The sequence below is a fragment of the Perca fluviatilis genome, chromosome 8, assembly GCF_010015445.1.
Source record: "Perca fluviatilis chromosome 8, GENO_Pfluv_1.0, whole genome shotgun sequence".
Classification (NCBI taxonomy): domain Eukaryota; kingdom Metazoa; phylum Chordata; class Actinopteri; order Perciformes; family Percidae; genus Perca; species Perca fluviatilis.
Genome location: NC_053119.1, coordinates 33,438,717 through 33,466,625, shown reverse-complemented (window position 1 = coordinate 33,466,625; position 27,909 = coordinate 33,438,717). Strand labels below are relative to the sequence as shown.

The 27,909-nt window shown below is 38.8% G+C and overlaps 2 protein-coding genes across 4 annotated transcripts in view; both read right to left on the bottom strand.

Annotated features, from left to right (window-relative positions):
* Positions 1–214: 214 nt before the first annotated feature.
* nutf2 (nuclear transport factor 2) lies at positions 215–11,130 on the bottom strand. 2 transcript variants are annotated; one of them, XM_039807505.1, is made up of 5 exons: positions 11,000–11,130; positions 8,990–9,111; positions 3,124–3,195; positions 2,054–2,152; positions 215–1,202 (listed from the first exon to the last, which is right to left on the bottom strand). In XM_039807505.1, exons 2-5 carry the CDS (start codon positions 9,086–9,088, stop codon positions 1,089–1,091), a joined length of 384 nt encoding a protein of 127 aa, XP_039663439.1. In that variant the 5' UTR covers positions 9,089–9,111; positions 11,000–11,130; the 3' UTR covers positions 215–1,088. The 2 variants fall into 2 exon arrangements, with proteins under 2 accessions (XP_039663439.1, XP_039663440.1); XM_039807506.1 differs by lacking the exon at positions 11,000–11,130 and adding an exon at positions 10,450–10,577.
* An 11,165-nt stretch (positions 11,131–22,295) lies between these two features.
* Positions 22,296–27,909, bottom strand: part of tsnaxip1 (translin-associated factor X interacting protein 1) — a 10,334-nt gene continuing 4,720 nt past the window's right edge. For both annotated transcript variants that reach the window (XM_039807502.1, XM_039807503.1), the window contains exons 6-11: positions 26,647–26,788; positions 25,460–25,623; positions 25,218–25,331; positions 24,504–24,613; positions 24,131–24,254; positions 22,296–22,708 (exon numbers count right to left, since the gene is read on the bottom strand). In XM_039807502.1, coding sequence (XP_039663436.1) covers positions 22,664–22,708; positions 24,131–24,254; positions 24,504–24,613; positions 25,218–25,331; positions 25,460–25,623; positions 26,647–26,788 — 699 coding nt within the window. In that variant the 3' untranslated portion in view covers positions 22,296–22,663. The remainder of the gene's footprint in view (positions 22,709–24,130; positions 24,255–24,503; positions 24,614–25,217; positions 25,332–25,459; positions 25,624–26,646; positions 26,789–27,909) is intronic.

The following is a 27,909-nucleotide window of genomic DNA, read 5'->3' as shown; positions in this document are numbered from 1 at the left end:
CTCAATCAACTGGATCACAGTACACATTAACTAGGTATTGTCCTGTTTTCCAGCTGATCCTCTGTAATAAGGTCACTGAAAGTAATACATTCGCAAAAAGCAAAAGTAATATGCACTTAAAGACAACACTTGTAATAAGATTTACTGTGGAGCGATAAAGGATAGGAAAAATAGTCAGCCATAGAGAATGATATGGAGAGATGAGGCCACACCATTAAGAAAAAAGTCCAGGTTTTATTGTCGATCGTGGCTGCAGTCCATGTTTAACTGCCAGATGTGTGTGAGAGGGAGGGAGGGAGCAAGAGAGAGAGAGAGAGAGAGAGAGAGAGAGAGAGAGAGAGAGAGAGAGAGAGAGAGAGAGAGAGAGAGAGAGAGAGAGAGAGAGAGAGAGAGAATGCAGGAGCCAATCACACATTATGGTCAAACTTTATGTCCATGATTCTTTGGTTTGCAAGAGCAAAACCTGGCATGAGAAAGAAACACGACAAAGTTAACAATTGTGTAAAGGAAGATAAAACTCAGTTAAACACACTTAGGTAACACACAAGTGGCATCTAAAAACAACTTATAACACAAGAAGTCAGAACTGATAAAGCCAACTCTGAACATGGATCTACAAACCGGTCAACAACAGTGCTAAGAACTGAGTTAACAGCAGTGGAGTCAACAGTGGAGTAGAATGGGTTAGAATTAAGTAAAGAAGGGGGATAGCAGAGCATGAGTTAATGGCGTCGGTCTTTCTGGTGGCTTGAGTGTAGATATTGTAATGGGGGACTCCCAGCGTCATGCAGATCAGCGGAGTGGCAGACAGGGGCATCTGATTGGTCGGCCGGCTCTCAGCAAAGAAACACGTCGCAGTTCTACTGGCTGGGGTGGTCTGAAAACCCACCTGGATGAGGTTCAGTGATTGACATCTAGAATCCGGTGTTTGCTTGTTTGTCAAGCAGACGTAAATGAGACAGCAGGAGGGAGGGATGAGTTCTCTCTCTCTTCTCTCCATCCTCAACTCCTATTTCCACTCCCTCCATACTTCATCACATGGTGCCCTTCACTATGGCCGCCCCTGTCCACCAGAGTGGGGACGGGGGTTAGCCAAAGTTATGAATGGCCAGCCTGAACATGTCATTGGTGCACACCCATGCATCATTAATGTTCTTCAGGATGAAACTCTGATGGAAACCCATGATGGGGTCGTCGTCTGCCTGCAAACACACACACAAAAAAAAAAATTATAATTGGCAGGGGTACAGGACAAAGTCAGCATTACAGTAATTTAATTCATCAGTTGTACACATCAAAGTCAGTATACTAGTTGTGGGGAGTACCATTCAGTGAAAACAGTCATGGAATTCCTTCTGTGCCAAGTCAGAGAAAATAATGCCAATAACGTCACCCAGGATTGGAGTTGGAGTCTACCATCTCAAAATTGAAAGCCCACCTTTAAGGTAGGGTAGTGGTTTTTGAAGATAAGAAAGATATGAGAAAAGGGGGGGGGGGTTACATTTTTAAGGTGCTTGGTCAGTTTTCTTGTAAACAAAGCATCTGTTTGATTTAAGTGTTTCCCACCCAAACACATTGTGTGCATCCTTGAGGACATACATGTTAATGAATTTCCTTCCTTCCTATTTGCAAAGGGGATACAAAAAAAAAAAAAATGCAACTGCAATGGTTGCAAATTGGGTATAAGAAAAGAAAAGAAAAAAAAATTGTCCGGTTCAGGTTTTCCCTGTAAAGGGACAGCAGGAAAAGATGCTCAAGTGAGGCCAAACACCAGAGCAGAAGTGCAAGTCACCCCTGAGCATATGCTGAAGCCACCAATTTTATTTTATCTATCAAAGTCTGTTTACAGGTCTTGGGGAGTACTACTCCATATTATGTGGAAAAATGAAAAGAGTGAGTACTCTTAAAAAGCATGATAGTATGCTAATAGAAATGTTTTAAAACATAAAGTGCAAACATGAAACAAACCTACTTTAGAATTCAATGTGTGATTATTTGGCTGTAAAACGGATGACATGCTTTAAAATAAGGTGTGAATGATAGTGCTACTTACTTTTAGCTGCCCTACAACCATACTCAAGATGCAGCAGTCTGGAGTTGGCTGGTGGTCCTGTGCTGTTATACTATGCGCTATTTTTGTGAAGGGTAGACTCTGGCACACACAGATGGAAGGAAAACACACAAGAGGAAAATGAATACAGATACATGATAATGTAATAATTAATACTGAAAGAATTTAAGAAATGTAAACATTTACCCAAGATTCCTCTAACTTATCTTGAACTATTTTCATTAAAATGTAAAATAATGATTAAAAAAGTAGAACCTGTAAAGAAATTGTACTATTTACTATCCCCAAAAAGGTTGGGAAGAAATCTGATGATTACTTGACAGCTGCATGCCTACACAGATCAGCAATAAGCAAGTTACTACAGTGCATGTAAAAAGGGTTGCCCGATAACCTACAGTACAGAATACCCTGGTTCCTTGTGTGCATCTAAATGCACTGACTGACATTGCCAGTGTTATGAGAGAGAGAGAGATAGATAGATAGATAGATAGATAGTACAGGCCAAAAGTTTGGACACACCTTCTCATTCAATGTGTTTCTTTATTTTCATGACTATTTACATTGTAGATTCTCACTGAAGGCATCAAAACTATGAATGAACACATATGGAATTATGTACTTAACAAAAAAGTGTGAAATAACTGAAAACATGTCTTATATTTTAGATTCTTTAAAGTAGCCACCCTTTGCTTTTTTTGGTAACTCTGCCAACCCTTGGTGTTCTCTCAATGAGCTTCATGAGGTAGTCACCTGAAATGGTTTTCACTTCACAGGTGTGCTTTGTCAGGGTTAATTAGTGGAATTTTTTCCCTTATTGATAAAAAAGCAAAGGGTGGCTACTTTGAAGAATCTAAAATATAAGACATGTTTTCAGTTATTTCACACTTTTTTGTTAAGTACATAATTCCATATGTGTTCATTCATAGATTTGATGCCTTCAGTGAGAATCTACAATGTAAATAGTCATGAAAATAAAAAGGAAACGATAGATATAGATATATATATAGTATAACCAGATAGATAGATATATAAAAGTTACCAGACAGACTCACAGCAAGTTTCTCAACAATTGCTCTTTTTCCCTGGAACTGCTGTCCTTCCCATGTGAGACATGATGCATCAATCTGTATAGAGCAGGACAGAGAGAGAGATTTGAGTTTATGAGTTGCAGAGGATGCAAGGTAACACTAATTCATTAATACGTTGTGTTTTGTTTCTTAGTTACACTGTAGATAAAAAAGGTCTGATGTAGATGATTTGATGCATGAAACTGAAATAAAAATACATAAAGTATTATTTGTTGGTGTATGACAACCTACTTACACACAAATAGGGCTCAATCCAAATATTCCAATATTCGTTCGATGGGTAGGTTTTCGATTTTGAATTTTGGGATTTGAATATTAGTTTTTTTTTTTTTTTTTTTAAACGTGTATGCAGGCTGAAATTTACTATTGGGTTTTGTCGGTATCAAGCCGCTAGCTGTTGGCTAATTTATGCAGCACTATGTCGTCCATCTCAGCTATGGCTGAGCCATATGGCCTAAAAAGAACAAAACCCAGATTTTTTCACAAAATAATCTGATTTAAGATTTATTTTCACCTGTTGCTGAGTAACGTACATTAACATCCCATGGTCTCGTGAATGTAGTATACCTGTAGCAAGCTCCTACATAGTAACTAGCGGTAAAAAAACATCGAAGAGGAGCTCCGTGCTACCGAGTGGCGATTGCTAGTTGTTTAAGCCTCTACAGACCTCTGTCACAGCTTGGTCGTATCAGCAGCATTTAGTAGATGTGGTGAGCTGCAACAGAGTTCCTCAACACTGGCTCTGGTGCTCCGCATGGTGCTCCGTCAGGTCAGCTGTAGTTGGTGGTTCAGTTATCCGAGAATATGTGTCTGTCAGCCGGGGACAGAGCACCGCGAGCTGCCGGTCATTTCGGCGGAGATTACGGTTAAGTAAGTAATGAAACAACTAGTTAAAAAAAGAACTAATGTTAGTCCCTGTCGCTGCCATGTTGTTTGTGTATCTCTATGGCAAAAGCACGGGGGGAGGACTGAGCACCACCCTCTCCCCCGCTGCTGCTGCCGACTAAGCTTAGAATATTGGCTGTTGATAAGTACCGAAGCTTCAAAGCTAAAAAAAAATGGTATTCAGTATAATAAAGGCTAAATATACTATATTTTTCTATCATGACCAATGCATTACAGTTGCAATCGTTTTTAACATGGCTTGTACCACAGGGCTCCAGATTAACTTTTTGCCTTGGTTGCACTGGTGCGCCTAACTTTTTTTATTTAGGTGTACCAGCACAAAATGTAGGTGCACCCAAATTTTTCCTCGCATCGCCGTTCATGCTGAATGGCGATACACGATATATAGCTCTGTATTTTTTTACAAAGTGGGCTAAATGTTCAGTTTTAAGTCAAAGCCACTTTTCACAAGCTCTTATTAAAACTTTTGATTGGGATTAAAATAAAATGCAAAGACAGGGTTTCCTTTACCAGTTTAAAAATATACAGCTGTTGATACAATTTAGGCAAACGTTCCATCTCTCTGATCTGTCCATACTCAGTCCTATCTGTAATAATCATCTTTTTCCGGCTGCTAAAATGGATGATACTTTTAAATGGTGGGACAGCATGGGCCTTTCTGTGTTTAAAGAATTTTTTATAAATAACGTCTTTCTCAGTTTTGCTGACTTGGTCAGTAAATTCAACATTAGTAAGTCCAGTTTTTTCAGATATCTTCAGGTTCGCCATTTCATTCAAACACATATTTCATCATTTCCTCGATTACCTGTGCACTCTGACCTGGAGGATATACTGCAGACCCCTCTGACCTCAAGAGGACAAATTTCTAACCTATACAACTCTATTATGTCACTCTACAATGTATCCATGGATCATATCAGAACAAAATGGGAAGAAGAGTTGGGGACAAATATATCGGAGGATGTATGGGACAGGGCTCTAGGCTGGGTGAATGGGACCTCTTCTTGTGCACGCGTTGAATTTGATTCAGTTTAAAGTTCTACACCGATTGCACTACAGTAAGGTTAAGCGGCCAAGATATACTCTGACAAGCCAATGCCATGTGTGATAGATGTAGAATGGACAGGGCAGATTTACTTCACATGTTCTGGTCATGTTCCATGTTGAGAGAGTTCTGGGCATCAATATTTAAAGTCTTAAACGAAGCCTTTGAATTAGCTCTACAACCTAGTCCTTCAATGGCCGTGTTTGGGGTACATGAGGGTGATTTTGTAATGTCCAATAGTATGGCGGGTGTTGTTGCTTTTGCAACCTTATTAGCGCGGCGGAGAATACTTATGGACTGGAAGTCGTCTATACCGCCAAAAGCTGCCACTTGGCTTTCTGATGTTATGATGTTTTTAAAAATAGAAAAAATCAAGTACTTTCTTAAAGGATCAACCAAAAACTTTTACAAGAATTGGGGCCCTTTACCGGCTTACTTTGAAGGACTTACTGCACTTCCCTCTTAGTAAAGGCTAAGAATTGTAGAGCATAATGATCACACTATTTGTTACCATGAGTGATAGTTATTTATTTTTTACTTTTATTATTATTAATTAATTCTTTTTTTTTTTTTTTTTTTTTGTTGTTACTATTATTATTACTTCTATTTTCATTTTCATGTTTCTATTTTCCTTCTCTTATTTTTTCCTTATCCTCTTCTCCTCGGCATAAGGGTCTTGTTGTGGGTGGGATGGGGTTAACAGAAAGATGTCTTATAATTGACACTGTATTAATGCATTGAATTCTGTGTATTCTATCTTTTCTAAAACAATAAAAACACATATATACACATATATATTTTAGAGGTTTGACTCCGACCTGCGGCCCTTTCCTACATGTCCCTCTCTCTCCCCTTTCATGTCTACAGCTTTCCTATCAAAATAAAGGCCGAAATCTTAAAAAAAAAAGAACGACCGACCGAAAGAGTGCGATGGACTGAAGCATATGCTACTCAGAGAGTGACGGCTGACTCATTAGCGGCGTTACACACGTCTTGTGTAGGCTATGAAATGTCTGTATCATCACTGGGCTGCATTTTTATGAACTATGATCCAGGAGGCTCCGTCTTACAAGCCATTACGCAACGAACTGAAGTTAGTTGCATTTAATAACTTCTAATGTGTTTTTCGCCGTGGCGGCCGCAATAATAGAGAGTTACCAGCGGAAACACTGGTACCAATACAGGTTTCCCTCTCAGACTTAACAATATACAGTTGTGTTAATAACAATTAAAACTGTAGACAAATGTAAGTAGTTTGGACCAAATGTCAATGGTTTGGACCGGCAGCGCTGTGTCTCTCCATGTTGCAGTGGAGCCATGTGAATAGGGGCGGGGCTGCGCGGAGGAGAGATCCAAACATAGGCACGGCTTTCCAGAAGGAATGGGTCATTGCTTCGTTCGTGGAGAGGCAGTGGATGCGAGGACGTTAGGTGCACCGGTGCGACCTAAGAAAAATCTTAGTCGCACCCTTACAAATTTTGGTCGCACTCTAGAGCCCTGTACCAGTTGATTGTGTCCCTGCCCAATCTAAATTTTTTTGTATTCATAAATCAACCCTATACACTGCATGCTTTGGGCTATAATAATATCTTTAGGGCTACTAACAATTGTTATAATTTTTTTCAGGAGACATTTTTTGGCATTTCTGGTTAATTGGATAGTGATAGCTTCGAGAGTGACAGGAGGGAGGAGGGAGAGGGGGGAGGAGAGAGAGAGAGAGAGAGGCCTGCAGCAAAGGGACCAGGCTGTAATTGAAGCGGGACCGCGGCGCTAAGGACTTAGCTGCGATGCATGCGCTCTCTCCGGTCAGCTACCGGGGGCGCACCCCTAACAATTACTTTCATGAACAATTAATTTGATGATTAAATGTTCTTAACAACTAATTTAAAATTAATTTGATGATTGATTGTTCGGTCTATAAAATGTTAGAAAATAATGAGAAATGCCCATTACAATTTCCCAAAGCCAAAATTTGCTTGTTTGGTCCAAACAAACAAAAAACGATATAAAAAGATTACATCATCAACCTCTTTGGAATTTATCTGAAAAGATGAAAGGCCAGAAAAATAGGCCAAGTTAAAAACAACAACAAGGATGTTCTTTCTTAAGAAAGAAACGGCCCTGCTAGCTGGTGTTTCTAAAAGTTGGAGGAGCTGCTGGACAATATAGACCTGTCATGGTGAGATGCACAGCATGTTTTCCAAGGATTAATTGCGATAAAGAGATCCATTTGTAGCCTTATGTCCCATAGGGGATGAAGAAGAGAACCAAAGTAACGTTAAGTGGTAATGTCAGTGACATGTCTGACACTTGAGTTTTGACACTATCACGTTATCATCCGCGCACTTGCTTTAAATGCAATCGTCGGCTGCTTCCTCGTTAGATTAGTTAACTGTAACTTACCATTAAACAGGCTAAACTAACTGGTAACGATAGATAGATAGATAGATAGATAGATAGATAGATAGATAGATGATAGATAGATAGATAGATAGATAGATAGATAGATAGATAGATAGATAGATAACGAACAGTAAAGTCTCCAGAAAGCTTACAGACATGGTTATAACTCCCCGTTGCAGCTGCTGTGAGGTCAGAGGCTGGCGGTTCATGTTTTTTCTGTTGTTCGTTTACTTGATGTAACATTAAAATCGCAGCAGTATCTCACCACGGGATAATACTCGCGGTGACCTGCACTTGAAGTCACGTGTCTAGTAGGGCTGTGCAATTAATTGAAATTTAAATCGTGATTATGATTTTGGCTCCCAATGATCACAAAAACAGAATAATCGAGAAAAACGATTATTTAGCTCATTATGTTTTGCAAGTAAACTCTTATCTTCTCTTGTGTTCTGAATGAAAAAATAAAGTTTAAATAGGAAAAGTATTAAGGCAAATTTCACAATTGTTTTTTTTTTTTTATTTCAATAATTGCAACATCTTTCCAGAACTCAACGAGTAATCGTGTTAAATTATCGTGATTTCAATATTGACCGAAATAATCGCGATTATATTTTTTCCATAATCGAGCAGCCCTAGTGTCTAGCAATGTGCTGTGTGCGCACCATACAAAGTTTCTGTGTTCTGTTTCTCATTTTCATCGCAGTTCATTGTAACGTAGCAGGGTTTTTTCTTTCAACTATCGTCCCAAAATTAACAGCAATACACAGCAATTTTGAGTGACATTTTGTCTCATTTAATCCATAAATCAAGTAGTTTACTTGTGTGTATTTAATTTATGATTCAAATACTTAAAGGGGTGATAGAATGATTATATAGGGTATTTCACACTGTTCCTTATGGTCTCCTAATGGGGTATGTAGCATTGGTTGGGCTGAAAATGGCCTGGTTGATATTTTATTAGGCCCTATTTGTAACAAGAGCTTTTCTTCCAAATATGGTATGTTCATGAATATTTAGTTGAGCTGCGCGCTGATTGGATGAGCGATTTGCCATACGCACACATTAGAGACGCGCGCAGATTGGTTGAGCGTTATATGTATGTCCTATTTACCCACCGAACTGTTGTTATTCAACTATGACAGGGTAAAATCGGTTTTGCATTCCATCACCCCTTTAATTAACTTGGATTGTGCTGTGGAAACTATGTAAATTAAAACAAAATAATCATAGATTGTTCATCTAGTAAAATGTTAATGATGTATCCATTATTGATCAAGTGAGACTACATTAAAAAACGGGCCCCACTCCTATTTAAGCAGGTTCCGTCATCAATTACATAATGCACATGTAGGAGGTACCAAAGATGATGTTAGATTTGTGTTGCATTCATTAAAAAAAATAAGGTTATTTCATAAGTACAGCCCAACCCTGTGGTAAGACATTTGGTAACTGAACGAATGGTTCTGTCACACTCACATATATGGATCCAAGTTGTGATCTATCGGAGTCGAACATCTGGTAGTAGTGCTGCACAAAGCTGGATCCTATCTGCTCCCACAGAGGCTGGTCCACCATCCTGAATCACCCTGCAACACACACTGGGAAGATAGAGAGAGAAGGAGAGACAGTCAGAAAGACAGCAGGGGCAACAAAACAGCAGGCTCCTTATTCATTAGGCCACTATAAGTTGGCTGGCTAAAAGATAATGAAAAAATGCGAGTCATATGCTAAACACCTTTGGGAGATCTGAAAGGCGTTCTTATTTTGTCCACCTCATTTATGTCAGTAAAGTTTCACTTATTATAAATACTTGTCTAAACCATAAAAAAAAAATATATATATATAGTTATATTACAATTCATTATAATTTTCAAGCGAACTGAGTATAGGTATTCACATGTAGCAATATCGAGCCTAAATCCAGTGTATATACCTTAACGCTGTACAGCCAAAAAATGTCAAAAAGGCAAATATATAGCTACAGTATAAACAAAACTGTATTTACTGACTTATTTTCTGTAACAAAAATCCCTACTTCCTTGATGCTGACCATCATTTAAAAAAAACAAAAAAAACAACAACGACCAAACACGGCCAGACTAAAAGTGTACGAGTAACGTTACCATCACACTGTTCGTAACATTAAAACTACTTTAGCCAGCCGAGTTTTGCTAAACACGACGCTTGGGTGACACTGACAGCACAAGTCATGTGCTTCCACATATTAACCATACACTGTAGCTAGCTAGCTAGTTACTGGAACAAAACAGCAGGCTCCTTATTCATTAGGCCACTATAAGTTGGCTGGCTAAAAGATAATGAAAAAATGCGAGTCATATGCTAAACACCTTTGGGAGATCTGAAAGGCGTTCTTATTTTGTCCACCTCATTTATGTCAGTAAAGTTTCACTTATTATAAATACTTGTCTAAACCAAAAAAAAAAAAATATATATATATATATATAGTTATATTACAATTCATTATAATTTTCAAGCGAACTGAGTATAGGTATTCACATGTAGCAATATCGAGCCTAAATCCAGTGTATATACCTTAACGCTGTACAGCCAAAAAATGTCAAAAAGGCAAATATATAGCTACAGTATAAACAAAACTGTATTTACTGACTTATTTTCTGTAACAAAAATCCCTACTTCCTTGATGCTGACCATCATTTAAAAAAAAAAAAAAAACAACAACGACCAAACACGGCCAGACTAAAAGTGTACGAGTAACGTTACCATCACACTGTTCGTAACATTAAAACTACTTTAGCCAGCCGAGTTTTGCTAAACACGACGCTTGGGTGACACTGACAGCACAAGTCATGTGCTTCCACATATTAACCATACACTGTAGCTAGCTAGCTAGTTACTGGAACAATCGGAGAGTTCTGAAAATTAGCGATGAAGTTGAAACAACATATCATACATACCGACGGGACATATAGCTATTTCTAGGCCCGCTTGGTAACGTTAAAAATGGAAAAGCTCTTGTAACGTTATGGCTAGCTAGCTAGTTAACGTAACGTTAAGCTAACTAACGTTAGCTGCTACTAGCTAGCTTGTGAGCTGTCTTGTTTGCTAACGTTTTAGCCTCTGCTGTGAGTTCATACACATAACGTTAGCATGCCTCCCCGTTGGCAAATGTTAGACGTCAGGTAAATTATATTTCCAGGCGTTAGCTAACTGGCTGGCGTTGGCCTTTTCACCAGTTGCTAAAAATACCCCGTCTTCTCCAAGTGTTGATGCCTCCTCCGGGCCCGCGCGCACAGCTGTGGAACCCCGAAACAGCTAACGTTACCCTACACAGGAGTGCCCAACGTTAACGTTAGCCCTAAACCGGTTAGGAGCAGCCAATTTAACTACTTATACTACCTTATACTTGTTCAAATTTCAGACTAAACTAGCGCTTTTTCTTTTCGCACATGTTTCCATTCACTATTCCATAAGACAGTTTCCTAAAAATGAGTAATAATAACTTACCTCTAACCAACGCCTAGGCCGAGGCCGGCTTCACGATCACACAGTGCAGTAGTGTCTACTGCCCTACGAGGGCACGCACTCAAAGACGTAGCCGGCCCGGTGGTTTGTGGGGATTGTAGTCATTAAGTACAATAAATGTTTAGATACGTTGTGTTTGTAGGGCTTAAACGACATCTTAAAGTTAAAAAACAAACAAAAGGACTTGTTGTAGCTTTTCGATTTACATTTGTGTTTTGTCTGATTTACCTTATTTGAACCTCCATTTGATTATCTTATGGCCTATGCCATTTTGCATGCATAGGCTATGCCATGGTTATGTGATATAAATATAGGAAAATTACTCAATTACTCATCATCTATCTGGACTGGATTATACCTGGTAGCGGGCCCATGGGCAATAATGTTCCATGAGCCCCTTCAGCCATCCAGACTTCAACTCAATTTAGCTTTAAATTGATGAACATTACAGTATACTATTCAGCCGTCCAGACTTCAACTAAATGATGAACATTATTTACACAATGTGAGCATGATATCAATTTAAATATTAAATATAGACTAGATTTTGACACTGGGCCTCTCAACAAGACAGGGCTGTAAGATTAGATAAAAATGCAGGAGCCACCTTACAGCACTTACCATTTCAGTTTCAGGGGGAGAAACAAAGTGCATTGAATGACTAGCAGCTTAAATGTTTTTTGGCCAGGTGTGTTTTCAAACATTGTTACTTCTTACACAAAATTTCTAGAGTTGATTCTGTGTGATATTTGGAGTCTGGTATTGCTTCAACACGGGGACCAAATTAGTGGTGGAAAGTAATTTGCTCAGGGACTATATTTAAAGGTAGACTGTTTAGTGTTTTAAGTATTTTATTAGCTAAAATCAATGTCTTCATTCATAAATATGTCCTCATTGGTGTAAAATAACCTTTGCCAATGATCTGACTTATCCTCATAAGCGAAGAATTTCTTATCTGTTTACATTGGACGGGCAAGTCAAAGGCGGCTTCCATGTCGTTCGGCCATTTTGAAAAACTCTAATCGCTGAGAGGGACATAAAGCACTAGCTTACCTGTCTAGTTTTCATTCCAAGCCAGCGTCACGTGACTCAAACCTGCTGAAACGGATAATGGAGGATCATACTTATGCCGAGCCACAGGAGAAGGAATTCTCGTCGCAAAAAAGTGAAAATTGGAAGACATGTTGTCATAGCTTCTTGGTACATAATGGAACAATTTCACCGCTAGATGGGAGAAATTCCTAGTTTACCTTTAAGTAATGTTTAACGGTACTTGTAATTTATGGAGTGTATCAACTTTATATAAGTTTATACTTCATACTTGATACTACATTCACTACATTTATTTCACAAATTACTAGTTTCTTTACAGATAATTATATATCATTCATACAAAGCCAAAATTGTGTATTTTTGTGATGATAAAACCAGAATATGGCACAGAGAATTATGTTGTATAATATAATTTGTCAAAAAGGCAAAGATCTCTATGTGCTCAAGTGAGATCTGGGGTTTTACCTCTGACTGTTGAAACATGACGATATGTTAATGTAGAAGACTAAAAAAGGATCTGTCCCATGTGTTGTTTGAACGATATAGAAAATGAGTTCCATTTTGTTTTCCACTGTCCTTTTTATTGTGAACAGCGTGATTTTTTGTTAAGTAAGATTAAAGCAGAGATTGATTTGGTAAATATGGATGATGCTCAAAGATTGAGATGGCTGTGCATGTCAAACATATACTGTAAATTAATTAGCCAGTTATCTTGAGAAAGCCTGGGAGAAGAGGAAAAAAGCTCTTTACCGAGATGATCTGTAGATGAGGATTTGTTGTTTGTATATATTCTGTGTGTGTGTGTATATATATAGTATATACACTTGTATTCATGTATTTCTCCGAATGATTTGTATATGTGACCGGAAGACATTTGCTAAATAAATTTGTGGTGTCTTGTATTTTTTTGATTTGATTTGATTTATTTTGGATTTGACAAACAACATAATCCAAAGGATAGCATGTTAAAGTGTAAACACTTATTTCCAACGTGGTCCTTGGTGTTAAAACATGCAACACATAACGAAGACCTATTTCAGGTCAAAGACAATAACATATAATACAGATCATCCAAGGTTTGAAAGCATTCATAAATCACATAAAATAATCAGTCTACTCTAACTAAAAAATATTGGCTACTCTATTCCATAAAAATACCTTTACTTTGTGTCTAAAAGCCCCCCTGGTATTTACAATTTTGAGGGAAAGCGGCAGATTATTCCACAATGTTATACCTGTATAGAAAAAAGAACTTCTAGCTGCATTGTTGACTCTGGGCACTTTACAAGAACGGACACTGGCCCTAGTATTGTGATTATGCTGTGTATGAACCATTTTTATATGGGAATGTAGATATTTGGGAGCAGAGCCATTTATAACATTATACATATGATTCAACTTTAACTGCTCCACTCTAACATGAACTGGCAGCAACCCTACCCTTTTAAAAGCATCTCTACCAATATGAGTCCAGGGTGGTGCATTTCAAAGGGAGCATCACTTGCAGTCTATTTTTAAGTTTAACTGATAATCCACAGTACCAAGCAGAACATGCGTAATCGAAATGACATTGAATCAATGATATAACCAGTAATTTCTTGATAGAATAATCTAGATGCCTTGTCCTGCGATACAGGAATTTCAGTTTACCGGCACATTTGGATAATATTTTATCAGCAATAGATTTACAGGTTAATGACTGCTCTAATGTTAACCCCAGGTATGTAACACTTTTCTGAGACACTATTTCAGTGCGTACATTGTACTAACTTTAGGACGCATTTGTTCTAGACAACTTTATTTTTGTTCCAAATAAAATGGACTCAGTTTTTCCCAGATGTATTGAAAGCCTGTTGTCTATAAGCCACTTACTAACACTATTTAATTCATTAGCTAGAGTCTTCTCAATCTCGCTGATATCATCCCCAGAAACCAGTAATGCAGAGTCATTAGCATATAAAAGCAGCTTACATTTCACCACAGCTGGCATGTCATTAATATAAACTAAAAATAAAAGAGGGCCAAGGATTGAACCTTGGGGCACCCCACAAGCAATATCCAGAGAATCTGATATGGTCCCCTCAACAACACAAACTTGAGTCCGTCCAGTGAGGTAAGAGGTGAACCATTTCACAGCAGTATTTCTGAAGCCTATTCATTGTAGCTTTGATAGTAGTATTGCATGGTTTACAGTATCAAAAGCTTTTTGCAAGTCAAGAAGAATCATGCCCACATACTTTCCTTCATCAAAGTTTTGTCGAATATAATCAAATAAATGAATAAGACAGGTTTCAGTAGAGTATGCTGCTCTAAAACCAGACTGAAGTTCATACAATAGATTTTGTCTGACATGGTACTCTTCCACCTGCTCATACACAAGACGCTCAAACACCTTCGATACAGCTGTCAGAACTGATACAGGCCTATAATTACCAACATCTGTTCTGTTATTTTTCTTAAAAAGGGGGACTACCCTGGCCCTTTTCATGTCGCTTGGAAAGATACCCTGACTTAACGATAAATTTATTATATGGGTAAGTACCCTAGAAATTACATTGGCACTATCACTCAAAAATCTGGACGGAATCAGGTCCTGTCCAGTGGCTTTGTTAATTGACAATGTGGATAGACACATTCTCACCCTCTCCTCTGAGACAGGTCCAATCTCAAAAGCATCAGGAGTAACATGTTTGTTTTTATAAAAGGAGTTTACAAATGATGGGCCATATCTACCTGACACACTTGGCAACTTATCAACCAGACTGGCAGCAACTGTTGTGAAAAAGGTATTAAAAACAAAAGCAACCTGCTTTTTTTCAGAAATCATCTTATCCTCAATGACTAATCCAATATTACCAGACTTAGATTTTGATTTTCCCTCAGCGCCCATATCAGTGAGAACCTTCCATAACTTTTTGGGCTGATGTGAGTTCACAGTAATAGCATCAGCATACAATTCAGACTTTGTTTTCAGTACCTTGTAACTAGCCTGATTACGAAAATATATATATTTATCATAATCACAAGACAAAGTTGACCTCTTAAACTTTCTGAACCATTTATCACGTTGTCTAATGAGATCCAGAATGTCACAAGTCATCCAAATTGCACTTCTCTGTTTAATTCTGGTTTCCTTCATTGGTGCAACCTTATCAAGAGCAGCTACAAAGTGCTGTTTAAACAAATTCCAAGCCCCATCAGTATCATTGCTTCCTAAAACATCTGACCAATCCCTCCTGGAAAGCCTTTCTTTAAATTCCTCAGCTGTGTAATGTTTAGTGCATCTATACCTAATTGAACTATGCTTAGGATTCCCAGTCCTCAATAGTGATTTAGAAACTTTGAGTGTGCAAAAAGTGACGTTATGATCACTCAAAGCAATATCGAGGACGCCTGATTGAGAAATATTTTCACGTTCTGACACTAATATTAGGTCCAATAGGGATTGACTATTAACAGACACTCTAGTAGGTTCAGTAATTAACTGTTGTAGGCCAGACACCTTACAAAAAGTTGAAAGAGATTCTTTCAAACTACTATTACGAGCCTGTAGTACATTTGTGTTAATCCATGTGTAATCCATGTGGGATGGGCCGAATGTTTGGCATAAGACAGAAATAAAATGTAACTAATTAACATACCTTGCACTCTGTATATACTGTAGCATATGTTATTTATTCATAACATTATCATGTTATTTAATATGTATTTAATCACTGCTTAAGCACTTCTGGTTAGACACTAACTACATTTCGTTGCTTTGTACTTGTGACACGTGCAATGAAAATAAAGTTGAATCTAATCTAATCTAATAAAGATTTCAAATAAAGAAACACGTGATAGATTTATAAAATACACACTGTTAAGGTTAAATCAGTTGTTACCACCCATTTGGTTTGTGACCCCTTACAAAAAAAAAGTGTCTGGATTGTTGACAATCTGATCTTTTTGACACATTTTTGTTGACACATTTTAGATGACTTGTTAGCGACATCTCACCAAAGAGAAATCCCCCCTCTAAACTTCTTAGATGGTTTCACTTAACTCTTGTGTTGTCTTCCCGTCGACCATGCAACTTTTTGTTTTTCTCGTTTTTTTTCAACGTTTTGGTCGTCTTTTTCGACACTTTTGTCACTTTTATCCAAGTTTATTTGTCACTACTTCCGATGTTTTTTTGTCGCTTTTTTATGTTTTTGTATATGGGGGATACACAAAAACGCGACAAAAAAACATCATGGGGGGGGGCCCCACTTTGTCACTTTTTTCAACTTTCTTTTATACAATTTTTTTTCAAATGCTATAATGAACACCCAAATTTAATACAATTATTGAACTGATTTTTACTTGTGAAGAGCGTTGTAGGGAACCATCCATGTTACATTTTCTTACCTATTCTCACAGAAATACAGTTATTCTTTTTCTTTTTTTTTCATCAAACATGGTTCTGAGATGTATTCACATCTGCCGCATCAAACCAAACCAAAATCATCTAGCAGGTGCTAATTGACAAATGGACAGAGAATAAGAAATGGCTGGAATTGAGAAAAAAATAACTTCATGTTACTTTGAGAATAGTTACTCTTCTGCTTTCAGGGAGGCTGAGCAAATGCATCAACCTCCCTGAAATAAACTGGACAGGTAACTGGAATCCAGCTAATTTGGCTGCATACAGTAACTGTGAATTAAAACTCCTTAATCAATGATCGATTAAGTGTGAACTAATCACATAAAGCAGGGATCTTCAACAGGGGTCCGGGACCCCTAGGGGATAGGCCCAGTTTAATATGCAACTTCATTTTATACATTATGTGTAGTAGGGGGTCCCTGCTACATGTCTCTTTCAATTAAGGGGTCCTTGGCTTAAAAAACATTGAAGACCCCTGAAAAAAAGTCATAGTGACTTGATCATTTGGTAATGGTGAGCAACATGAATTCATGACACATCCTGCGTGAATTCAGGCATTAAATCCTAATGAGTCATGCATTATATCATCATGAGTCATGCATTATATCATCATGAGTCATGCATTAGTTAAACTATACTTAAAGTGACTCTATGTAACTTTTTAACGTTTCTGAAACTGTGTAATTTTCCATCTGATGTTCATAAATGACCTGTAACAGCAAACGAGACTAACAGTGAAAAGAAAGCTATTTATTTTATTATAGTTTTATTATTAATGCCTTTGCCCGGGTCTGATTTTTCCCGCAAAGTCACAAAATGATTTATGGCATGTAGACGCCGCTACACAGCAACACATTCTGACGTGTCACAGACTTCGGCTTAATGCCGGAAAAGCCTGTGTTAGTGTATACAGCCAGGTAAAGGGTAGCAGGAGATTACTTTATATAAGCCTAATTTTTTATTTTAGAAGTTATCTGCTGTAGTTATGGCTGATACTGGGGCAGGGCCATCACGGAAAGGAAGGAAATTAAACAAAGAAAAGGAAAAGTGAAAGACAACGGGCGAAATCGAGTCAGGCTTTCAACAGATGGAGACAAATACGGGTATAGTAAATGATTCAAAAACGTCCCCAAATTTGCCCTCAGGTATGTTATATGTATATATATATATATGGGGGGGGGGGCAAAAAAAAAAAACTCACTGTAGCAGCTGAGACCTCGCCTAGGCCTACCACTTAGGGAACACAGCACGAGCACATATGGACAAAACAAACATGCTAAATAAACATATGTTTATTTTTAAAGCAGATTTTAAATTACATTGTAACAATTTAACAACTCGCCCTTATGAAATCCAATCGCGGCACGGCTGTCTTGGAACGCATGTAGACAGACGGTGGCGGAATGCCCCCGACACTTATATTCAACTAAAATGTAACAGTGAACGTGGTCGACCTACAGTCTGTTGAGATGCCTCTCCAAATGCAGAAACGAAGCGCAATCACACCATAAAACGTTAAGACACGTTAAGAAAAAAGATCAGTATTTTGCTGTAATCCAATGACACGATGTGGAATAAAACGTATAAAAGTCCAAATCTACACAAAACGTGCAATCAATTAGTAAGATGACAGCAAATTTATATACATGGCATTTAGGCAATCTTTATTGCAACGTTGGCGCGGTAAGACGTCCAGACTAGTGCAACAGTCATTTTCGGGGTTTTTTGCGTCCAGCATATGTGTCGACAATGGTCTCAGGTGAGAGCCAGAGCCCTGAAAACATTTTTGTTTTACTAAAGCAGTAGGCCTATATGAAATCAGATGTATTACCTACCACCATTTAGTTGTTTTGTGTCATTTAAAATATTTATAAAATATCTGGTCATGCCAGAAGTAATTATTCCACTCATTTTTGAAACAATGCAATTACCCGCTTCAGCCGCAAACTCCGCGTGTGATGCTTTGGCTCGTGACACAGGGACAGTGATACCTGGTTTAGCTCACGATACATCCAAAGTAGGCTAAGTTACCGTATGCAACACTTGAAAGCAACGATGCATCTGTAACGTACTCTCTTATTGTAAATGAATGATTATCTGTCTGAGCAAAACATTCATCACAACTATATGACCTCACCGTAACGCTAACACCTAGAACTTTACCACAGCTAGTGTGGTAAAAACACAACTGCTTTTGTCCAAGGGGCCGCTGAAAACAACACAAACTGAAAGTTCCATATAGCTACTTTAACTATATGATTTGTACCCTTATTAAGTGTTACAGAATTATAACATTATTATAACGTGTTACCGAAATGATGATGTATCACTTCCGTGTTTTTGACCAATAGGCTTGAACATAGATACATAAGCATCCTCCCACTCATTAGTGTTAGACAATATAGGTGTGCAAGCTACTGCAGACAATGAGCGTGATGAAGACTTACATCGGTCACAACAAGTTGATCATTTTAAATAACGATTTTGCCATTTAAAAGAAAGTCATTTTAATTTAAAAAAAAGTGTGCCTTGGATTGCTTTTGCCATATTCCACTGATGAAATGAGCCCTTCACAAGATGGAATTATGTTGCTCTGCTCTGCTGTGTGAATACGCAGCTGTTTGCAAAGTTTCCCATATCAAGTTCAAAGGTGATGATATGTCAATGTTGTGTTCACAGCATGTTTCTGCTGCCCCCAAGTGGCCAACAAAAATCAGTTATTGCAGGTTTAAAAAAGAAAAGAAGTTGAATTAATAAGCAAATAAACACATTACACAAGCTTGCTTGGTTTAGTATACTTGGGGTTTGCTACAGCCCTAAACACCTTGTTCCAAAACGCTACAGGTTGCAAACTCTACATGTAAATACAGTGAAATTAAACCTGAGCAACTCCCTGGCTGTGTCTTGGCTGTCCCCATTGGAATGTGATGTCACTATGTGTTGCCAGCAACACCAACAAGAAGATTTATGTGTACAGTACATGTGCCACTAGCGGCGCCAGGATTTTGATTGTAGGTGGACCTCCAGAAAACTAGATGGGCCAGTTAAAATAAGCCCAAAAAAACGTGTTCCCCCTGCATACAGAAAGCCAGACACTAACGTTAATGTTAGCCTACTTGCCTTGCTGGTGTGAGGGGGTGGCTACGGGAGGACTTGATGGGGGGGGGCGGCCAAGCAGGATGGTAACTCGTCACTTGTAACCGCGTTACTTAAAATGGCAGGAGTTTCCTCCTCCTGCTCCTCGGAGCGTTTCTTGCTGAATTTATGAATGGAGTGAAATGTGAAATGAAAACAAGCTGCTTTGCTTTGTGTTTCATATTAGCTAATAGCTACCGTCTGTGTCTGTCTCATTGAGCTTGCTTGAAAAGCTTGCGCGCAAACGTCATTCATTTCATTGGATCACTTGCTGGTGAAGATGCAAAATGGGCGGGCCCGGACCTAAAATGGGTGGGCCCAGGCCCACACGGGCCCAATGGTAGCGCCGCGGGTGACATGTGCTGCAGCATAACATGCTACGATCTACAGACACGTCCTGGTTGTCGAGAACGTCAGTTGAGCTGTTTATTAAAGATCCCATGGCATGAAAATTTCAATTTATGAAGTTTTTTAACATTAATGAGTTCCCCCAGCCTGCCTATGGTCCCCCAGTGGCTAGAAATGGCGATAGGTGTAAACCGAGCCCTGGGTATCCTGCTCTGCCTTTGAGAAAATGAAAGCTCAGCTTGGCCGATCTGGAATCTTGCTCCTTATGACCTCATAGCAAGGTTACCTCCCCTTTCTCTGCTTTGCCCACCCAGAGAATTTGGCCTGCCCATGAGAAAGAGAGAGACATCATGGCTTTCAAACGAGCAAAGTGGCAGTTGGTTAAGGACACACCCCCAACCTCCACCTTGCCCCCCCTCTCTCCTCCTCAATAGCTACATAAACAGAAATGGCACATCCTAAGGAAAGCTCATTGTAGGACTGGCTCTAGTGGCTGTAATTCTGCACCAAGGCTGAATTATGGGAAAGAGACTTCAGATACAGTATTAGGGGACCACTAAGGCCTATAAAAAAGCATCCAAAGAGCACCATGTAGTGGGACCTTTAAACAAATATATTAAATAAATAAAGTAAGGAACTATACAGCTGTATTATTTTTTTCGGATAATATTTTTTGTGTTATCTAAGTCAGATGTATGGACAGGTTTTGTCCGAATTTTTTGCGCAAAACCTTTTAAAAATTTTCATTTTCAGCCATTTTTACAAAAGTAGTGCAGTATATAGTTTGCAAAACGTACACCAGAGTCAAGTCTGTCACTTAAAAAATGATGTCGGTGATCAAACTCCAGCATTTAAAGTTACACATGTAAAAGTCATAATTAATATAAAAACGTCAAAATCCTCTGCATGTATTTTACATTGTGGCAGTGTAGAAAATGCTCAGTAAATTTGACTAGATTCTGGCAAATTGACAGGGCCACATTTTGGATAAAAAGGACTGGAGGACATTTTCAAAACATGACGTCAACATGAACGGGAAAACCGGCATTTACAGATTACTGTCCATGACTAAAAGCAGCTTATCTGGGGTGGCCACTTTATCATTAACAGCACATTCATTAATCTCTTTCTCCAGACCATGTACTTCAAGGGCTTTTAAGGCCGGCTTGGTTCCTCATTTTCTTTATGCAGATGTAGTCATATATACCGTCTGCACTGCTATCTGCCATCAAGCTGTAAGAACACAACACAACAATGCTTCACACACACTAGAATGAATCCTGTGTCCTCTTAGTGTTTCACAGGCTGTGGTGAAAGAATGTAACCATGTAAAGAGGAATATACAATATGTAAATTATATCAGCTCTATAGAGATCTTAATCCAAATACTATCTTTGTATATGATTTTCTGTCCTCATTCATGTATTTACGTTGATGAATCAGCAGTTAGTAGGTTTGTTTGAGACTTAGGCCTCCTATGACTTGTTAGTCTGGATCGACGGAAGTACATTTCCAGGATAATTGCCTGACACCCGGCGTGCTTAGCCTCCGCTCTCTTTGTGTTTCCGTTCTCAAAATCTGGTCGCTTCGGGAAACGACAAACTTCAAGCTAGCAAGCTACATGCTAAAAATGACACGTTTTGAAGAACATTTGGATCGTGCAACAAGGCAAGCCTGCTTGGTTCTTTCGAGGAAGGATTGTAAAGATTTACAAAGAATATGTTTACGGTATTCACTCTCTAACTGGGACGTTTTGGGACCGATTGGCGGGAATTGCTATGGACGAAGTACGCACGGCAATACGCTGGTAAGTGCAACTGACGTTTAGCCAGACCTTAAGCCACAACGCTGTGACGTAAGGTCTGGAAATGCAAGACTACTTTAACCCTGTTTGACCCCAGTGCCCAACCAAACAGTGCTTCTACCATGGGGCTCTACTAAATGAGGCTCTGGGTAGGGTGGGTTTCAGAGTTGTTTCAACAAGAAAAAGACAGTTTGCTTGTTTTTGTTAACTGAGACTTGCATTGAAGGTTGCAACAGGTTAAGAGGTGTTCAATGCAGAAAGTCTTGAGTGTCAAGACACACACACACACACACACACACACACACACACACACACACACACACACACACACACACACACACACACACACACACACACACACACACTCTGGGATTGAATGTATAGCTACAAGTAACTGGTAAAAAAAAAATTAAAACTCCTAATTTAATGAAAAATGACAAATGTATTGGAAAATAACGAGCATTTTGAAGTTGTAATAAATAGCTTAAGACTGCAAGAACCATACTAACAAAAAGCCATCTGAATGACCATTATACATTTATAGTGATTTATTTTTTGTTTTGATCATTTATATTTGGCAGGATATTGACCCATTCTACAAGACACACCTGTTTAAAATAACATCACAGGGTCAGGTCACTCAAATCACCAAAAAATATCCCAACTGACTCCATATCCAGATTTTGAGAATATTAATGTACATGTACAATACGTTATTTAAATATCAGGAACTGTTAAAAATGTATTGTGGGGCAATTGATAATCTGTGATTCAAGAATAAAGGTTCCATTATATACCTTTTTTTTTATCTAACATGCCCTTTTTAATTGACAATCAATAAAATTAACAACATTATACAGTTGCTGGCATGAAATGGATTTGATGCAGCATTTTCTTCTGATTATTCAAGAGCTGGAGGTAAGGCTGCCACACCAGATTCTGCTAGCTGTTGGAGCATGTCAAGAGAGCAAAATCTTAGAAAGTATAATAAAAAAATCTTCTTTTAGAAATTGATCTTAGTGCCTTAATAAAAAAAAAAAATCCAACCTTTAAGGACACCAATTTTCTTTGTGAATGAATAATGTATCGTAAATAAATAAATGTTCTTCCTTAAAATACAGGGGCATAAGTAAGTTCGCCCTATGTTAAATTCCCATAGAAGAGGCAGGTTTTTTATTTTTAAAGGGCCAGTTATTTCTGGATCCGGGATACTATGCATCCTGATAAAGTTCCCTTGGCCTTTGCAGATTAAAATAGCCCCACATCATCACATACCCTTCACCATACCGAGAGATTGGCATGGTTTGATTTCAGTTAGCCTAATAGCTGGTTTGATTTGCATTGAGAGATGAATTTATGGAAAGTACCCCATGCCAATCTCTAGGTATGGTGAAGGGTATGTGATGATGTGGGTCTATTTTAATTCCAAAGGCCAAGGGAACTTTATCAGGATGCATAGTATCCTGGATCAATGAAATAACTAGCCTTTAAAAATAAAAATCTGTCTGCCTCAATGGGAATTTAACATAGGGGTGTCTATACTTATGCCCCCTGTTTTTACAGAAGAACATTTATTTATTTACGATACATTATTCATTCACAAAGAAAATTGGTGTTCTCAAAGGTTGGATTTTTCCTAATTCTTTCAATTAAGGCATTAAGATCAATTTCCAAAAGATGATTTTTTTTATTCCTCTTTATATTCAACTTTAGCAGGGGTTCCTATACTCATGAGCAGCACTGTACAATGCATTTTAGGAAGTATTCAGACCCCTTCACTTTTGTGATGTTGCAGCCCTATGCCATGAGACCTTCTGTAGACGGGTGTGAGCCTTTCCACATCATGTCCAACCAGTTGAATTTGCCACAGGTGGACTCCAATTAACATGTAGAAACGAGTCAAAGAGGATCAAGAGAAATGGGAGGCACCTGAGCTAAATTTAAATCATTAAATCATCATAGAAAAGGCCCTGAATACTTAATATTCAATATTATATTATAGTTCAGTTTTTTTCTTTTTAATAAATGTGCAAGAAATTCTAATGTCCCGTTTCTGCTTTGCCATTACGGGGCATTGAGTTTAGACTGATAAGGGGAAACATTCACAAACAATTATAGCATGCTGCAACATAACAAAATGTGAAAAAATTGAAGCGCGGTGAATATTTTCTGAATGCACTGTGACTGCATATTTAACATTGCTTCACTAATTCCTGTACATTTTGAAGTGTAATTCAATGGTTTCACCAAATGAGAGCACAACTTTCTTAGAATAGCTACAGATGCATGTTGTGGATAACATTTTGTGAATTATGCAAACTAAAATCAGCCTGAAAAAAAAAACAGTGAAACCTGTGCTGGTACGTACCAGGCTGTGGAGTCTCTGAGAGGAGATGGTGTCATTGCTGTTGTCTGGTTCGCTTTGAGCTGAGGCCACAAGTTCATCTATTTCCTGATCTGACTTCAGAGGGAACGCTGTCATCAGGGCCGCCCTACACATACATGCACAAAACACACACTTTTGACAGAGAAAAACAGAGACAGCCATAGAGAACAAAAACTCTTCTGCTGAAGGCTTTATTTTGGAAGTTTGTCCTGAGCTGAATTTAGGTCTAAGGATAGAGGGCGTCATACATTGCACCGATAGTAAGGCCTCTGAGGCAAGTTTGTGATTTTAGGCTATATAAATAAAACTTGACTACAATTGTGTGTGCTCTTCCATGTGCCTCTTTTTATATCACCTAAACTCCTGGACAGTGAGTGTGCTGCTCTCAGGGGCATCCGAGTCGATCGGGTCTTTTAGGTTGCGAGACTGAATGTGGCTTTTCCCTTGGGACACACTCTCATCCATCTGAAAAACAACACACAGCTTTTAAAGAAACAGTTCAACATTTGGGGGGAAATGTTTCTTCTCCTTTTTGCAAAGAGTTATCCAAGTAGATCAATACTACTCTTGTATCTGTTAGTTCAATATGAAACTGGAATCAGAAAATGGTTCGCTTAGTTTAGCTTAGCTTAGCATAAGTAATGAAATAGGGGCAAACAGCTAGCCTGGCTCTGTCCAAAGGTTAAAAAAATAAATAAAAAAAAAATTGTAAAAAAAATGATCCGACCCCTCGTACATTTTTTTTACTTTTACTTTTAATTGGAATAAAAGTCTCTTTTCTCCTGCTAGCTAGGCTATCTGTCCAATCTTGAGTTTTCTGTTGCACGACTAAAACAACTTTTGGAAAGAGCACATGTTCCATCCAAAACAAGTTCCTTCCCGAGGCTATTTCGCAGCGGCACCGTGGCTCTCTCTGGGTGCTTAGCGCCTCCCAAGACAATTGTGATTGGTTTAAAGAAATGCCAATAAACCAGAGCACGGAATTCTGTGTGGACTAGCAAGACCCTACTCCACAGCGCTGTGGAGGAAGGTCTGGCAATGCGAGACTAGTCAGGGTATTAACAAGTACCTGCACAGTGATGGGGTCCTGTGTCTTGTTCTGCATGCTGCCACTTTTGTGGAGCTCCAGCAGGGTGTCATACTCCCTCTTCAACTGATCAAAGTCACCCTGCAGCGTCTTAAACTGGAAACCACAGAAAATACAAAAACATGACCATGGTGAGGACCGTTAACATTTTAAAACATGCATTCTGTGTATGTGTACACGCAGGTGTGTACTGTGTGTACAGTGTATGTGTCTATATGGGCCACCTGCAGGAGGTTCTGTCTGTGTGTTTGTTCCAGGGTGTCCCAGTTGCGTCTCGGCACGACGTCCCAGTACTCTGCCTTCATCCTGTTGAGCTCCACCTGGGCTTTGGTCAGGTCTTCCCGACACACCTTCAGAGCCAGCTGCAGCCCCACAGGGTCTTTAGCCTCTTTACAATGAAAACAGATTTCAGAAAACATAATACTTATAAGATATTTATAGTTTAGTTTTTTTTTCTTTTTTCTTTTTATAAATTCCTAACATGAGCGGTATCTGTATTTTTTTTATTGCTTAGCATTATTTGTGAAATATGCTTATGCACTTTTTTTTTTTTTTTACTGAAATCTCAGCAAGAAATCATTTCTGTTTGTTGCCACATACAGTTTGTTCCCATAGACTTTTCTTCATTAACCTTTTAACCCAGATTTGCTCTAAAAAAATGCTGGCTTAGGTGGACCCGCAGGCACAATGTCAACCCAACAAATTTGATCTTTTCTTGTAGAAATTCATTCAAATTCTCCAAAGCATAGCGCCATAATATTTCAGGTCTTCCTTAAAGGTCTTCCTCATATTCCTTTTTGATGCCAGGAAGAAGGGGTTGGTAGAGAGGTATCGGTACTTTTTCTTTTGTTTTTTTGCTTAGCATTATTTGGGAAATATGCTTTTGCAATTTGCCTTCTTGCTGAGTTTCCAGTAGAAAAGTGCATAAGCATTCTCCCCAAAATGTCAAACTATTCCTTTACAGACTTTGTAAGAGCCTTAACCATACGCTGTGAGTCAGTGGGAAAAAATTAAATATAATTAAACATATGTACGGTTTCAAGCTGGGCTGCAACTAAATTATTTTCATTATCGATTAATCTGTCCGTTATTTTCTTGTTTAATCAATTAATCATTTGGTCTATAAAATGTCAGAAAATGGTCAAACATGCCCATGACATCCCAAAGCCCAAGGTGAAGTCTTCAAATCTCTTGTTTTGTGCAACCAACAGTCCAAAACCTAAACATTTTCAGTTTACAATCGTAGAAGAATAATGAAATATTTACATTTGAAAAGCTGGAACCAGAGAATTTGTTTAAGAACAAAATGGCTCAAAATGATGACTTGATTATCAAAATTGTTTCCGATCCATTTTCAGCTGATTGACTCATCCACTAATTGAATAACGGAAGATTAGTTGCAGCTATCTACCAATGTTGTCATCTGCAGGATGCTCCTCCTTCACAGAGCCTCTTGTCAGGTCATTGAGCTGCCAGATCAGCAGCTTGCGGGCATCCCGCTCCTCCCTGTACTGCAGATACTGCTGGGAGAGTTGAGACTGCAGGCGGTCCACCTGGAAAGGCATAGAAGATAGTGGGGTGGGTGAGACAAGATTAGGGCTGGGTAGCGATACCAATACCGTGACTTTGATACCGGTTCCTAAACGATACTTTTATTGATACCAATTTTATAAAACAAAAAGAAATTACAACATAGCGGCACAAATGTATTTATTTTTCTGCTACGTGAGCCCCGTCTCTGTGCGTAATTTATACCTTGTTTACACGTACAGGGTTATTTTTACAAACGGAGACATTTCCCTTCGTTTGTCACAATGTGAACCAAACAAACTTGATCTTTTCTTGTAGAAATGTATTCAAATTCTCCAAAGCATAGCGCCATAATATTTCAGGTCTTCGTCAAAGACAGGATTGCCTTTATTATACTTATAATGTGAGCCCCGTCTCTGTGCGCAATTTATTCCTCGTTTACACGGTTATTTTGAAAAACTGAGACATTTCCCTTCGTTTGTACCCTTCGTTTACACGCAAACGGAGAATTTGCCTCTGAAAACGATTCTTTCTAATACCTCCAGCCAGAGTGGAGATTTTGGAAAACTTTGTTTGCACGTTTGCATGTAAACTGAGACAAACGGAGGTTTAGGCAGCCGAGAGAGAGAAAGAGGAAGTGATTCGTTGCTGTGGTTGCTATTTTCGAGATTATGATTGGCTAACGTGGGCTTGAGCTTCTCATTACACTGCCACCTCAACCTGGTCTCACGCCAGGTCGTGAAATAGTCACGTTTGGTTGATTCATTGATTCGTTTACAGGTCACGATTTTGACGTTTATTTCGTGTACACGTCACGATTTTCGAACCTGCTCTGGGGGACGCAACTACAGGGAAATGAGGTGCCACACGCCGGCCACAACAACAGGACGGACCGCCACATGTGGGACGTGATCCCTGGGCGCATCCCCAGGCGCAGAGGCACACAACAACGGGAAAATGAAACGCCACAACAACTGGATGGTTGTGGTTAGGAAAAGAAGAACGGGGAAAAGAACCGTCACACGCGGGACGTGATCCCCGGTCTCCGGGGTGAAAGTCCTGTGTTGTTTGATCCATCCACCACCCCGACCAACCTTCTTGCGCAGACTTTGGCCTTATCAATACTACTCGCTTCTATTCGTAA